Source organism: Cylas formicarius, unplaced genomic scaffold (genome assembly GCF_029955315.1).
Source record: "Cylas formicarius isolate icCylForm1 unplaced genomic scaffold, icCylForm1.1 PGA_scaffold_3__17_contigs__length_32017465, whole genome shotgun sequence".
Taxonomy (NCBI): domain Eukaryota; kingdom Metazoa; phylum Arthropoda; class Insecta; order Coleoptera; family Brentidae; genus Cylas; species Cylas formicarius.
Genome location: NW_026844326.1, coordinates 5,090,468 through 5,106,098, shown reverse-complemented (window position 1 = coordinate 5,106,098; position 15,631 = coordinate 5,090,468). Strand labels below are relative to the sequence as shown.

Sequence of the window (15,631 nt, the reverse complement as noted above, 5' to 3'; positions counted from 1 at the left end):
CAATGACACGGAAAATTTTATTATAATAATAAATAATAAATAAATATGTCTTTATTTTGCACCACAATTCAACGGAAAATGCCGAAGATCGGTTGACTATTTTGCTAGTGAAACAGGCCCTGTCTGTCATCCGAATCGGAGAAAATATAGACCATTTATTGAAATTCTAATATCTTAAATAACTAATAGAATATATAGACAGAAAAATATAATAATTATGAATAAAACAAATAGGATTTAGTAATGGACTTTTATTAATTCTTGAAGCATTCAAATTTGCTTTTCAATACTACGTTATATTTTTATTTATTTATTTTTTAATACTAATTACTATTCTGCAGTTGATGAACATTGCTCGGATAAGAGGGTCTATTAAGGTTTTCTAAAAAATATGACAAAGTTTTCTGCTTGAGTGGATCAGAATAGTTACTGTACACTTAACTGATTTGAAACGAAAATGATGTTTTCAAATTTCTGTCTTGTGTCTAGGAATTCCCATCCCATAATTATCGTATCTGGCTTCATTGGCACACTTTTGTAATACAGATTAATTGGCGCTTTGTTTAATACGTTTTTATGAAACATACACGCTGCACGGGCAATTCTTCTACGTTTCATATTCAACCCCCTGATGTTACTGTACATAATCTATTGACAAATACTTTGTCTTCATCTGATGCTACAAATAAATCTTGGAGATGAATTTTGTATTACCTGAATACTCGTACGTCTGAAGAATACAAGCAGGGTCCATAAATATCTTCTCCATTCAATGAATTTTGTGCTTTTCTTAGTAATGTGTGCGAGTCCAAACCAGTATAGTCTCTGATGTTCTTCAATCAAGAGCATTGTCGACGTCCGGTACCACGGGGACCTTCCTTTATGAAATTGTATATAATATGTCTGATGACCGAGATACGCTGTTTTTCACCGAGATACGCTGTTTTTCTTTTCTTTGGTGTATCAAGCAGCTCCCGTTTCTTGTTCTCTCGATATAGAACTTCCAAATTTCCAAATCCTTAACATTCTGCGATACACTCACATCTCAAACCCTTCCAGCTTATTCACTGTGCTTACTTTTAATGTCCATGACTCAACACCGTAAAGAAGTGTCTGAATGCTTAGACTGTTGTCGCAGAGAAGGTTTCGCATCTTTAGGAAATTTGTCTTTATCATTTCGATACGTGCTCTAATTTCTATATCGGGATCACTTATTCACTTATTCAACTTCCCACATATCTGTTCCATCTACAGTCATGTTCGTGAGTTGGTTTGGATAACGATTTATTACCATAACCTTTGTCCTTTTTGTATTTATCTTAAGGCCCATCGAGGTAAGGATATCAATCTACCGTTTACCTTTATGCCGTCCTCTGTTCCCTCGAGTACACTTTGAAATATCAACTCTGAGTACATATTAAAAATTATATTACTCAGCACACACCCTTGTCTAACTCCACGTTTTATGGGTATCGTTGTTGTTTCGCGGCCTTCTAGTCTTACTGACACCACTTGATTCATACAGCCGTTTATTTTAATTTTAATTTTAAAATCTCGAGAGTCTGGGCTTCTACTTTTAAGAATGCACAGTAATTTCTTTTGCGTGACGCATTTAAAGGCTTTTGTGTAATCTATGAAACACATGTATACTTCCTTCCTTTGGTCCCTACACTTCTGCAGAAATACTGACAGTGCAAACAAGGCTTCTTTAGTCCCTATTCCCTCACGAAATCCCATTTGTTGTTCGCTTATATCTTGTTCACATTTTTGTTGAATTCAGTTGTGTATTACCTTCAAGAACATTTTCAAAGTTTGACTCATTAGATTAATTAAACAAAACTTGTCGCACCTTGTAGCTCGAGATTTTTTTGAATTTTTGGTTTTGAGCCAGTCTTTTGGCAGTTTTCCGGTTTTGTAGATAGCGTTAAAGAGTTGTACTAAATTTTTTAAGATATTTGGGCTTATTGGTTTCATTAGTTCTGGGTAAATGCTGTCCGGATCGGATGCTTTTCTACTTTTAATGTACTTTAGAGCCTTCTCTGATTTTATTTGTAATAAGTCTGTGAGTAGCTTTATATTTTTTTTTGGTTTATGTTTTTAATGCTGAGCTGTTTTGCCATCAATTCTAGGCTTTCTTGAGTCATCCATGTTTTGTGATTTTTCGTGTTATCGTCAGCCATTAATTGTTCTTGTGTATCTAGTATAACATTTTTAAATTAGTGCCAAGTGTCTTCTATGTCAATGTTTTCTGGTGTAGGGACCTGAGAGATGTGTTGAACCCCATAAATATCGGTAGTGAAATCTTGACGATACTAAAGATTCGCACACATTTTTTTTAATCTTTTGTCTTAAATTTTGTAGTACCTGACAAATTTACTTCAGATTCATGTACGCCGCTTTAACGCAATTGTTTATGTGTGGTTTAAATCTCAAAGAGCGGTCAAATGTCAATCCAAGGTTTCTTGCCTGTGGATCGTTATTTTCACTTTTAAGAAAAAAACTTGCTCGCGGAGTTTTTTTGTGGCAAAAATCATTACATTAGCTTTTTTGGCAATTTATCTTGAGAGAATGGTTATTTGATCAATTAACTATATGTCTTACCTTGGACATATCCATTGCCAATAAATAGTGCCCGGTGAAAGAGATATATGCAATTCAATATAATCCGCATAATTCCTGGTTTGAAATACCTAATAAGTAAGTCCAGTTTATCCATGTAACAAATATAAATCAGAGGTCCTAAAATTGATCCCTAGGCTACTCCGGATATTTCTAGAATGCGAAAGATGATTATTATGTTTAATTGTTTGGGTTCTCCCTGACCAAAAACTCTGAACAAGATTCAAAGGTGTATTAGATAAAACTATGTATTTTAGAATTGCTATTGGAAGACGGTGGTTGATCGTATCAAAAGTTTTTGTGAAGTCTAATACTACAACCGCTGTAAGTTGAATTCGATCGTGTTCACAACTACAATTCTTCCTTAAACCACTTTGATTTGATGGTAAAATATATTTGTCGTCCAAAAATTTTCGAAACTGTTTTTCGATGACACATTCTAATATTTTTGATAGGGTACACTGTATTTTGACCGGACGAAGATCTTTAAATTTCTAAGGACTACTGCATTTTGGCAGAGGGCGAACCATTAGATGAGCATGGAAAAACACCAGATGTTAGACTATAGTTTACTACGTGCGTAAGGAAAGTTAACATGTGTGGACAACACCAAAGAATAATTTTTAAGTTTACACAGTCGGATCCGTTAGCAGTAGATTTTAGATCGTACACTATTTTTTGTTGGTCGTTTGTTATAGATAATGATATTGGGTTTTATTCGTCTTAAATAACAAATCCAAATAACTTTTGAATAATTGTCTTATGTTTAATACCTTATATTTTTGATGCCGCTTCCGACAACTGCAATATCATTCAATTTTATGAAGTAGTACAATCGTTTATCATACATTTGCCTTGAGGATTCTTCGAATCGTTCATACGGGATGGGTCATAATGAAAAATAGAAATTTTCATGAAAAAGTCAAATAAAACATCCTGGGTATTATACTTCCATTAGTTACTAATATTAATACCCTTTCAATTTTTTTAACCATATATATATATATATATATATATATATATATATATATATATATATATATATATATATATATATATATATATATATATATATATATATATACATATATAACGATTTCTCTGTTAACTATTAAATCATTAGTTAGAAAAAATATATTTAAATTATTGAATTCCATGTTGTGGTGGTGAAAAAAGGTGAAAATAAAATATTTTATAGCAAAAAAAAGTTTTTCAAAAATGCACACTATGAAACAATAACAGATCTTCACATGCGGTTGTTACTATTATATTTTTTATAAAAATTTAACCCTGGACGCTGTTACGATTTCATCACAGATAGTCTCATGAAAAGAGTTTCTCCTGCTATTTTCCTACATCTATCTGAGCTTGAAAAGTGGACATTTATTAGTTTTTTTTTTTACTATAAAATTTATAAATAACTTTCCATTGTAAACCTTCTGGATTCCACCTGCGTCCGTTTTTGTTGACTCGATCTGGCTAACGTTTCGCCAATCATCCTGTTCATCATCATCCAGGTTGACTGAAACAGTTTCAGTTTCAGCTAGTTCGAGTCAACAAAAACCAACGCAGGAGGAATCTAGAAGTTTTATAAAAAGTAATACCGTAGCCTGTGGAAGTTCCTTTGAAAAATTAACTATCCATTGTTTTTCTGTCGTCATTACCGACTTGTTTCTACTTATTTCAAAAGCAATTATTTTTTGCATTTTTGATTTGATAACGATTTTTACAACCGGTATATTTAAAATTTATCTCATTTAAGGAACATTTCATAATTCAGAATCATGATAATAGTCCTGCTCGTGAGTACTATAATATTGTCCCGTTAACTAATAGACTAGCAGATACAATTTTTCAATGTTTCATCAAATATTCTCAATATATTCATGTCCCCCATATAAGAACTAATTTTGGGCAAATTGTCCATTCTGTAGAATAGTGGAAATATGGAAATATGAGGCCAAAAACTTTTTATACATATATATATATATATATATATATATATATATATATATATATATATATATATATATATATATATATATATATATATATATATATATATATATATATATATATATATATATATATATATATATATATATATTCTCACGTATTGATTCATGAATGGAAAAATGTGATGACACTATATTCCGGGATATCATCCGTTCGCTCGTTGAACTCCGACTGGAATCCTGCATCTGACTGGAATCCTGCAAATCCTGCATCCGACTGGAATCCTGCAGACGTTTCGCCAAAATCTCACTTGGCATCTTCAATGCTCGCGCTCCGAAAACACCCAGTGTTCGAAATGTTTTCGAATATATATATATATATATATATATATATATATATATATATATATATATATATATATATATATATATATATATATATATATATATATATATATATATATATATATATATATATATATATATATATATATATATATATATATATATATATATATATATATATATATATATATATATATATATATATATATATATATATATATATATATATATATATATATATATATATATATATATATATATATATATATATATATATATATATATATATATATATATATATATATATATATATATATATATATATATATATATTATATACATAGTTTTGGGTAGACATAGTTTGTGTGATTCTTTTTTGTATCTTTGTCCTAGAACTCTTCTTATTTAATTTAACATGTAATTTTGTAGGTACCGTTTGGGTACCTAATATACATATAAATAAATACATATTTATGTTTAAAGTTATTTTATAAATTAGGTAGATAGGTAAAGAAAAATACTTGGGATGAATTTTTCGGCGAAAGAAACTTTATCTTAAAAGAACCGAAAAGGATGCTGGATACGGCGTTTTTCAAGAGGCGATTCTCGATTTTCTCGTTTTGCTCCATGTATTAACGATATATTAAAATCAATGGATTCTCCAACACGCTTTGCTGACAGCACGATCGTTGAATATTGTGGCCTGTATATGACAGCCTTACTATGCGCTGTATAAGACGCAAAAATTGCATAGAGTTCATTTTAATCTTTGTAGACAGTAGAAAATTTATGAGATCATAATTTAAAAAATAAAAAGCAGGTTTGAATATATCAACTTTTTTGCAGAGTTTTAATTTTAGGTATTTTTTCGTTATACAATCTAATATTTACGTGATTTTCTCCAGAGAAGTTGGTTGACATGTTTAATAGTCATTATTGCCTCGGTATACTCAATTTATGATGGTATACTTGTAATTTTTTTAAGAAAATTGAAAGTTTGTTCTGTTGCAAGTGTTGTGGAATATTTATAATTAATAACTGAATACTGTCACAACTGCTTGGAAAAAAGTCTTTTGTCACGCCTGTTTTCGAAAACAGAGATAAATCTGATACAAAAACTATCACGCAATATCATATATTTCTTCAGAGATAGCTTCTGGTATTGCCCAGGGTGCACACTTGTCAACACTTCTTTTTAATTGTTTTTTTTTGTTGTTTTTAATTTACCAGGTCTTTCACATTAATTTTCGCGGAACTAATTATTGCCTTCATGGTCCAATATGAAGAATGTGCATACTAACAAATGATGTGGTGATATGATATGCAGCTGTGATATAGTTTTATTTAGTGATAAATTTCGTAAAAAAGTAGGAACGTAGTCTTGTAATCATCTTTTCATAAATATGATATGTGTCAAATTTTCTAAGGCTTTAGTAATGTATTATTTTTGGTTACCGAACTACTTTCATAATGTGACCTCTATATTTGAATAAACGCTGTAAATGCTATACATGCGTAAATCATATTTTGATTTAATTTCATAACTTTTTATTAACTAATTATTAATTAAAAAGTAAAATTAAATACCAAACAAGTCAGAAAGATATACATCATACATATTTAAATTAATTGATGACACAGTACAGCAATATGTGTGGGTGACTCGGAGGATAGTATTTAGGAAACTATCAACACTAACTTAATTAATATAAAACAAAGGCTTCACTTGAATGCAGAAGTATCTAGCTAACGGGTCAACAGATTTGCTTTAAATTAAACGGGGTGATGTAAAAGTAGGTGCTCTATCATGCAAGGATTAGGGCATTTTCTGCTGGTATACGATTTTAAATTGAACGTACAGGGTGGTTTAAAATTAATATGTTGTACGGGAGTTCTAGAAACAAGGGTTATTGCGTTTTTAAAACTCCACTATATGTCTATTCTATCATTTACGAATTCTAGAAAAGAAACTAACCAAATTATATTCAAGTTTCTCTATACCTCTCCGTCTGCCGTCTTTGAAGTAAAAATTAATTTTTACACAGTATAGCACTGCATTTTAAAAAAAGTTTCGCACACGGGCAGAATAAACTTCGTAAATCCTCATTATGATTTAATTTGAGTTTTCATTTCAACTATTTCGCTCTTTAATTATAATAACCTAACAAAATCTGAAAAAGTCTAACTAATTTCAATAATGGTACAGAGAAACCTGAACAAAATCCACTTTATTTTTTGAGTTTTTGAGAGGTTTTTCTATTTTATATATTTATATGAAAACTAAAATTTAATGAAAAACTTTGTGATCCAGGGCAAGTGCTGCCTTTTAAATGTCCATATTCTCATTAAAGAATGTTGGTACGTTGGTATGTTGCTACACATGTCCCAAACATATGTTTTAGCCAGTTAGCATGTTTACTTTTTTTGTGAGACAGGAGCGTTAGACGTGTTGTGTGTGATCAGCGATTTTCTGCTGTCAAAATCGTGACGTAGTACATGATGAGTTCTTACCACAAGGGCGTACGGTCAATGAAGTAAATTTAACTTGAAGTTATGCACCGTTTGCAAAAGCAATACGAAGAAAACGTCCATGGATTTTGCATCACGATAATGCACTTGCTGAGTCATCGTTGCTTGTGTCTCCCTTTTTGACCAAAAACAAAACCACAATCATGCCCACATATTAACCGGATATTGCCCCCTACAACTTTTTCCTGTTTCCAGAACTCAAAAAACCCATGAAAGAAAGGAGGTTTGGAAGGATTGAGAAGATAACGAAAAAATCGCTGGAAGAACTCAAAGCCATACCAGAAGTGCGTTGAGGATGTGAAAAACGTTGGTACAAGTGTATTATATCTAGGAGGATTACTTTGGAGGGGAAAAACATTAATTTTGATGAATAAATAAATACTTTTTGATAAAACTTAAAAGTCTTACTTTTTGAACACACATCGGATATTAAACCAACGTATGGGATTTTAGTTAATCATGCAAATAAACAATATCTACATAAAAGTAGAGCAAAAAATAAAAATCATGAAAATTGCGAAAATGTATTATTATATACATTTATTTGTATTCTTAAAATATTCTGGATCCATGCTTATGCTTTCTATTCTCTGTTTCCGTTTTTTGTAATTGTTTTGCTAATTACATTAGAATGTCCGATTGCACTATTCTGTGCCAATATAGACTTGGTTAGCTTTGATTAGTTAGTTAACTAAGATGAGGTTTATTACATAAATATGTAAATGACAAGGAGATTTACAACTTTTCTTTTGATAGGAAATAATATCAAGTTACAAGGAGACGTTGAAAAAAATTAAATACACTTACCTGAGAAGCAAAGTAACTGAAGATGCAAGCAGCAGTACCCAAGTCCAAAATATTTCGCCATTTCTGTAATAAAAAATTGCATAGAATTGACTACATTATAAAAAAGTTATGCTAGTCTACTATTTTGTTAAAAGGAGTATTCGACGTATGTGAGCGGAATCTAAAATAATTTACCAGAAAGGGGTACAACTAGGAAGTAGTAGAAAATTAAAGCTGTCGGCATAGTTTACCATACTGCTTAGACCAAACTATTTTTCGCCAACAATTTACAGACAAAAACGGAGAACAGAAAACAAAATTTTTTTCTTTAGACGCTGATCATTTCTATATGGGAACCCTATGAGCTACGAAAGTAACTGGATGTCAAAAAACTTTAATTCAGAAAACACCCCAGAAAACACCATAAATCATCTAAAACGCGATTCAATTAATTAATTAATAGTTAATCAATTATTTAATGAAATAAAGAATTAATAAATTATTTGCTTAATTAATTGCAATTTCCCATAGTTGATTAATGCTGCTGAAAATGCGAAGTGTAACAAGTAATTAACTAATTAATTAATAAGAGTCTTAATACTACGACAAATAAACTCATCAACAGTTGCCCAACACAATCACGAAACCGGACATCAAATTTTATTCGATAACACTAAAATTCTTGCATGCAATCAATTCTTCTACCCACGAAAAAAATTATAGAAATCAATTTTACCTTTTACCAATATGGGAATCAGTCATCCGAGACGATGTTAATGTCCCTCCTCAAACAATATATAATCAGGGAAAGAGTAAAATGGGAGCCAGTTTCATTTATGCTCTGAAGAAGCCAACAAGATGACTGGCGAAACGCCAGCAAGTTCGATTCATCAACAACCGACAAACAAAGAATCCAGAAGATTTGTAAATACACTTAAATGTTTTTTTATTTAAAAATTTAAGATCTTTTCTACCATCTCTGATAAAATAGGCAGGATACTTATCAGTCTCAAATCATTATAGCTTTCTATATTTTATTTTTTAGCAGTTGGTAAAATTTTAGCAATTTTCTAGGAAAAAAATACCGTCTAGAATACAAGAATTCATCTTTTTAATAAAAGAGAGGATTGTGCTCTGCTCCCGTAGCTAAGCAAATGTTTTTAACCACACTCTCCGAAACAGTATAAAAAAAGAAGGTAGAAGCAATTCAGTTTTTTAGATTGCTTTAATAAAAGTTATTAAGTTCTTTATCGGTGGGATTTTTAAAATTGTCTGTTAAAGAATTGAATTATTTTTAGAGTGTACATTATTATTATGAAAACTTTTGAGCTGTTTACATTGGCCTTAATTGCATACTGGATTGCCAAATTAGTTTGATTTTTCATTTGCTTATAGAAATTCCAACTAACAGCGGTTTTGTTTTTTATATTTTGCAAGAGCTTCGTTGCTTTCGCAAAATGAATGAAATTCATTTTTCGCGAAAGAATCTACACTCGTATAAAAATTTTATATCTCGGTAAGGGTAGGTCCTAGGGGACTGAAATTTCGGTACAAATTTTGATCATTTTTAACAGTCCACGGGATGCATAAGATTTTTTTTAAAAGGGCGGAGATGAAACCTCGGCGGCCATCTTTTTTTTTTCGATTTTCAACTGTTTTTTGGACATCGCTATGAAACACGATAAGTGCCCGAAATTGAAAGCTATCGACTTCAAATTTGGCATACATATGGAGCTTAGCTCCGTGGCGAAACCTGTTGAAATTAAGGGGGCTGTGGAGTAGGGTAGTATTTTTAAAAAATAAAAATTCTCGTTTGCAAGATTCTAAGAAAAAGATCTTTTCTCTAAAACTCCATCGAAACAATTTTTGAACGAGAGGATCTGCGAGATTAAATTCTATAAACTTTTATTCCTTATAATTTTCAGATATACAGGATGTGATCGGTATTTGCAAAAAACTGAAAATAGGAGTCCCCTTATAATGGTAATTGACGATAACTAGAAGGCTGTGCTTCAGTTGTCAGTTTCTTTTACATGGTCATATTGCTCGTATGGACAGCTAAAACTTTAGTATTTAAGGTTTTCATCTATTGTACAGAGTGTTCAATTTATTCCGGGATATATTAAAAAATATAGGAAGTGCCTTAAATTTGAAGCTATCGACTTCAAATTTTGCGGAGAAGTAGAAGTTCACAATTACATTTACATTACATTACTGGGTGCCATCGATTATCACGAAGTATTTTTTTCAAAAATTGAAAAAGATTTTTGGGTTATTTTGTCTTCCAGAAAAAATATTGTCTCAAAAACTATTAACCCGATAGGCAAAATTCTTGAAACAAAAGACGCGGGAGATCCGGTACTACAACCTCTATTTTAAGCATTTTTTCGATAATATACAAGGTTTTTCAATGATAGACAACAATCTAAAAGACCTTGAAAATTCTTCTTTTCCAGAGTAAATTATTTGTTCTAAATAAGTATTATTTTTTCGAAAACCATTTACTCTATTGGAAGAATTGATGTACCAGAAAACGTGGGAGATTCAGAGCTCTAACCTCTACCTCGAATATTTTTTAAATTTCATGCAGAGTGTATTGTTCTTGGGCAAAAAAATCTAAGAAAGCAAAAAAATTTCCATTTTTGTGGGTAAATTATTGGCTGTAAGTGAAAAACGAAAAAAACATAAGATAATTTGGTTAAATCAGTATGGTAAACTGTGTCAAGAGCTACAATTTTTTGATTTACAGTTCTTGTCAATTATACAGGGTGCGCGGGATATTGCAATAAAAATATTATTGTAAATCACTATTATTGGTACAAATTTTGATATTTACCAAAGTTTGCGATGATTTTGTTTTTCGGCGGTCATCATAGGCACTTCAAACACGGTGTGCGTCTAATAGAAAAACAATGTAATCTTTTAAGGCAAGAAGCCGCAAAGCGAGACTTTTTTTTATGGTGGCTTAATAGCTTTCAAACTTACTTGACGTAAGTTTAATGGAATAAACGATAACTTAATTTTTTTCACAAAAACTGGCGGTATTCGCTTGTGACATTTGAATGAAGATGTGATACTAAGTTAGGAATATATCGAAATCTCAAATAGCAAACGTGCATAAAGTATTTTAGAAACATTTGGTCCTACGCAGGCAAAAGTTTTATATATAAATATTTCTTGGGTAAGGTATATTGCGAATAATTAAATGATAAGATAAGAATGTTATTTATTTAAATGCTTACGCAGATTTAGAAAATTTTAAAATACCATCGAGACTCGTTTATACTTCAAAAACGTTCCAGGCTGACACACGAATGTAACAGCAATTCGTCATGATCCGGCTTGTGTTCTTGATAATTGCGGGATCGCTCTTGGTGAATTCCCGCGTGTTACAAGATATCAGGGACAAAGAGGGGAATCCGATATGTGTGTGCCCCAGAATTTACTTTCCAGTTTGTGGTTCCAACGCAAAAACCTATTCGAACGCGTGTTTATTTGATTGCGAGGTTTACAGGTTGAAAAGGACCGGCCTTCAGCCTATAAAATTACACAGGAGAGGACGATGCGAGGACTTGTACACGCCGCGACGGCAGTTCGAAACAGCTAACATAATGAACGAGCCTCAACTGTTGGAAGTTTGAGTTATTTAGTGAACGAATTTCCATTACATCATTACACCTCGGAAATAATTGTGTTTGGCGTACAAACTGGAAAAATAAATATTTTTGCCTTACCGTGTTTACATTTAGTATTTGACCTAATACTAACCGACTAACACGAATTCCCGAAGTACGATTTAATAATAATAATAATAATAATAATGATGTTTTATTCATCCATATAAATGACAAATATATGTGTTGGACAAGTTAAAAAGCAAAGAAAAAAAAAATAAAAAAATGTATTAAATACAGCACAATTTTTCAAATTTTTAAAACATAGGAATAAAATAAACACAGATAATTTAATATTAATTTAAAACGTGCATGAAATGCTTGCACACTCTAAGTCTTCGAAAAATACTCCGTATGCCTCTGTTATCAGAATCACTTTCAATATTCTGATCTGCAATATATTGAAAGTAAGACATCCTGCATATTTTTTATAACTGCAATAATTGTATGCATTCAATTTTAATTGATCTTTATTTCTAGTCAGGTATTTATGTGTGTCCCTTTCTCTGTGACATAGATAACTACGAAAACTTCATATGAACATATGTCTTAAACGTCTTAACTTTTGAGATACAGTGTGGTAAAATTTTCAAAAATAAAATATTTCCTTTTAATATCTAAACCATATTATATATTTTAATGAAATTTAGCGCACACGTTCTTTTTTAAAAACCACCAGAGGAGACCTACGGAATTTTACCTCTCTATTTTGACAGATATTGATTGTACGCTACTGATTTCTCTTAAAATAAACATTACTCTTACAATCCCCAATCATTTCTTAAGAAATTTAATTTCTTGATTTTTTTCATTCATCATTCATCGTAACATCGTTAATATGACAGCATGCAGATAAAATGATTTTTATTTTTAAGTCAATACCGTGCGACGAAGTAAAAAAAAAAACTAAGAGAACAAATCTGTTCATAAAACTTAAGTATTAGCCTACCGACAGTTGTACATTTTTTATACTACTGTCTAAATTGCAAAATATTGGAATAAAGGGTGTAAGTTTGACCTTGATAGCAAGTTATTTCAAAGGTAGATGCCAAGTTGTAAGGGTTAATGGTATTAAAAGTCAGCAAGTTCAAACAAATGTTGGAATACCTCAGGGCTAAATACTTGGACCAATACTGTTCATTATATATATAAATGATTTTGGAAATACTACTGAAACAATGATACCAGTGAAAACAAATTCATGGCTCGAACTTTCCATAGCCATGTCCTCAACTCATATATACTCCTGGCTCTATCAAAATAAACTAGTACTCAACACAGACAAGTCTATTTTTGGAAAAACTATAGAGACTTTGTTCCACAACATTTTAAAATCAAGATTAATGGTGTGAGTCCGAAAAGAGTTACGTCGCTAACACTATATGTTTTTACAGACATAAGGAAATACTAACAAGAAAGCAGTTATTACAAATTTATTATGGTCTTTTAAATAGTGTTAATGTGTATGCGGTTATAGGCTGGGTAGGTCTCTACTGTTCATCGTTTAACCCGCTGGATCGGCTTCAGAAGCGTATTCTTAAAATTATTGGAGTAAAAGAACTAGATGCAGGTAGATCATTGAGTATGAATCAAGCGTTTTGAGTGAATTCAATAGTATATCAATAAAGTGAATTAAAAAATGAATATATACAAAATCAAAGGATCACTCGTAATAAAAGTGTTATTATACCGCGACACCAATTGGCTCTTGGACTAAGAAGCTATATATATTATGCAGTGAAATATTGTAACCTAATGAACTGATAAAACTCAATGTCGACAAAAAAGTGCTTAAAAAAGTTAAAGAAAACATTAGATTAGTAAAAATAAAATGAAAATTATAAAAAAGATTGTGTAATCGGCGTGCAACTCACAACCAATAGTAAGTAGTTGTGAGCTTTTGTAAGTAGTTGTAAGTTATTTTGGGGCCCACCTATGTACGGGCAGTATTTGCCCCTTATAGATCCTCTACTGCAAAAATATTTTTTTGCCAATAAATATTATTATTTAATTATTTGGGGTGTAAGGGGTGATGGCGAGTATAGTCGTAGAGTATAGTTCAAGCCAACCCAAATGTCAACATCCGTTGCACCCTGCCAGACAACAAACGAGGCTCTGACGACCGAATGTCTGCCGGAATAACCAGGCCACCTCAGCATTGCCAACAGCCTCTATGGAGGGTGGAAGAGCAAGCAGGGCTTGGGGCACTCTCTTGTCCTAGGAGCAAGAAATTGCTCCTAAAGGCGGATGAACTAAAGATAGTCAACGGCAGCGGAATGCAGAAGGCAAGGAGAAACCACTGTATTAAGGATACCAAAGGATATCTCAAGAAAAACTTATGGCAAGATGAAAGTAAATACAATGGCCCCTAATCCGTGGCATTAAACGTTATTAAAACAGACTGTACAGCACCGCTTAATATAGGTACGTGGAACGTTAAGAGTATGTACACACCGGGGAAGATATACAATATAAAACAAGAGATGGACAGACTAAACGTGGACATCATGGGTGTCAGCGAAACAAGATCTCCCACCAGCGGAAAAACAAAGGTCGGCGATTCAATAGTATTACACGCCGGCAACGATGATGCTAAGCACCCCAATGGGGTGGTTATTATTCTGAACTCAAAAACGAGCTCGTCCTTGCTCAACTTCATGCCCCTCTCTGATAGAGCCATGATGAAACAATTGAATGCAAAACCTAAAAATCCAAACATTATTCAAGTATATGCCCCAACCGCTGATAAGACCGAAAGAGAAATTCAAACATTTTATTCGGAAATAAAACAACTTCTATCCTACAGCAAGTATGATGAGGTCACCCTTATTTTGGGAGATTTTAATGCCAAAGTAGGCTAAGGAAAAAGCCAGGATGTCGTAGGACAACACGGACTGGGAGAAAGAAACAAAAGAGGAGATAGATTAGTTCAATTCTGCCAGGAAGAGAAATTATTTGTCTCCAACTCATGGTTCAAATTACCAACAAGACGTCTGTATACTTGGAGGTCGCCACAGGACGCACCCGATCGCCCTGTTCGAAATCAAATTGACTTTATATTAGCCTCCAAGAGATTCAGAAACAGTATTCTTAGTGTTAAAACTTACCCAGGGGCAGATGTTGGCTCAGACCATAACCCAGTCATCGCCAAGATCAGATTGAGGCTCAAGAAGCTCAAAAAGAAGTCCTCCAGAAAGCCAGACTTGGACCACCTAAGAGATGAACAACAACGACAGGCAGTATCAGATCAGCTAAATAAAAGACTAAGTGAAATCCGACAACCACACAATATACAAAATAGGGAGAGTGTAAATGTAAATAAAGTAGAGGACATCTGGGAGCAGCTCAAGGTCTCTCTGCTGGAAACCCAAGAACAATTAGCGACAACAAACAACAAGCGACCGCATAAAACATGGATGACCGACGAAATATTACTCTTAATGAATAAGCGCAAAGGATTCAAACAAACTCATTTGCAGAAATATAAAGAAACACAGTGCATTATTAGACGCAAAATTAGGGCAGCTAAGGAGTCCTGGATGAAGGTGAAGTGTCAGGCGATGGAGGAACTTATTACAAAACACAACGCATTTAACATTCACAATAAAAGAAATTACCCGAAGCAGAAAACAACAGCTCCACATAAAAATCTTAGATGAAGAAGGCAAACTGGCAACAAACCACGAAAAAGAAGAAGAAGTCTGGGTAAAATATGTATCAGAC

The 15,631-nt window shown here is 32.3% G+C and overlaps 1 protein-coding gene across 2 annotated transcripts in view; it reads right to left on the bottom strand.

Annotated features, from left to right (window-relative positions):
- LOC132699568 (uncharacterized) overlaps positions 1 to 15,631 on the bottom strand; it is a 106,540-nt gene that overhangs the window by 68,488 nt on the left and 22,421 nt on the right. For both annotated transcript variants that reach the window (XR_009618519.1, XM_060666359.1), the window contains exon 2: positions 8,256 to 8,318. Coding sequence is in view for 1 of the 2 variants with exons in the window: in XM_060666359.1 (XP_060522342.1) it covers positions 8,256 to 8,316 (61 nt within the window). In the remaining variant the exon portion in view is untranslated. The remainder of the gene's footprint in view (positions 1 to 8,255; positions 8,319 to 15,631) is intronic.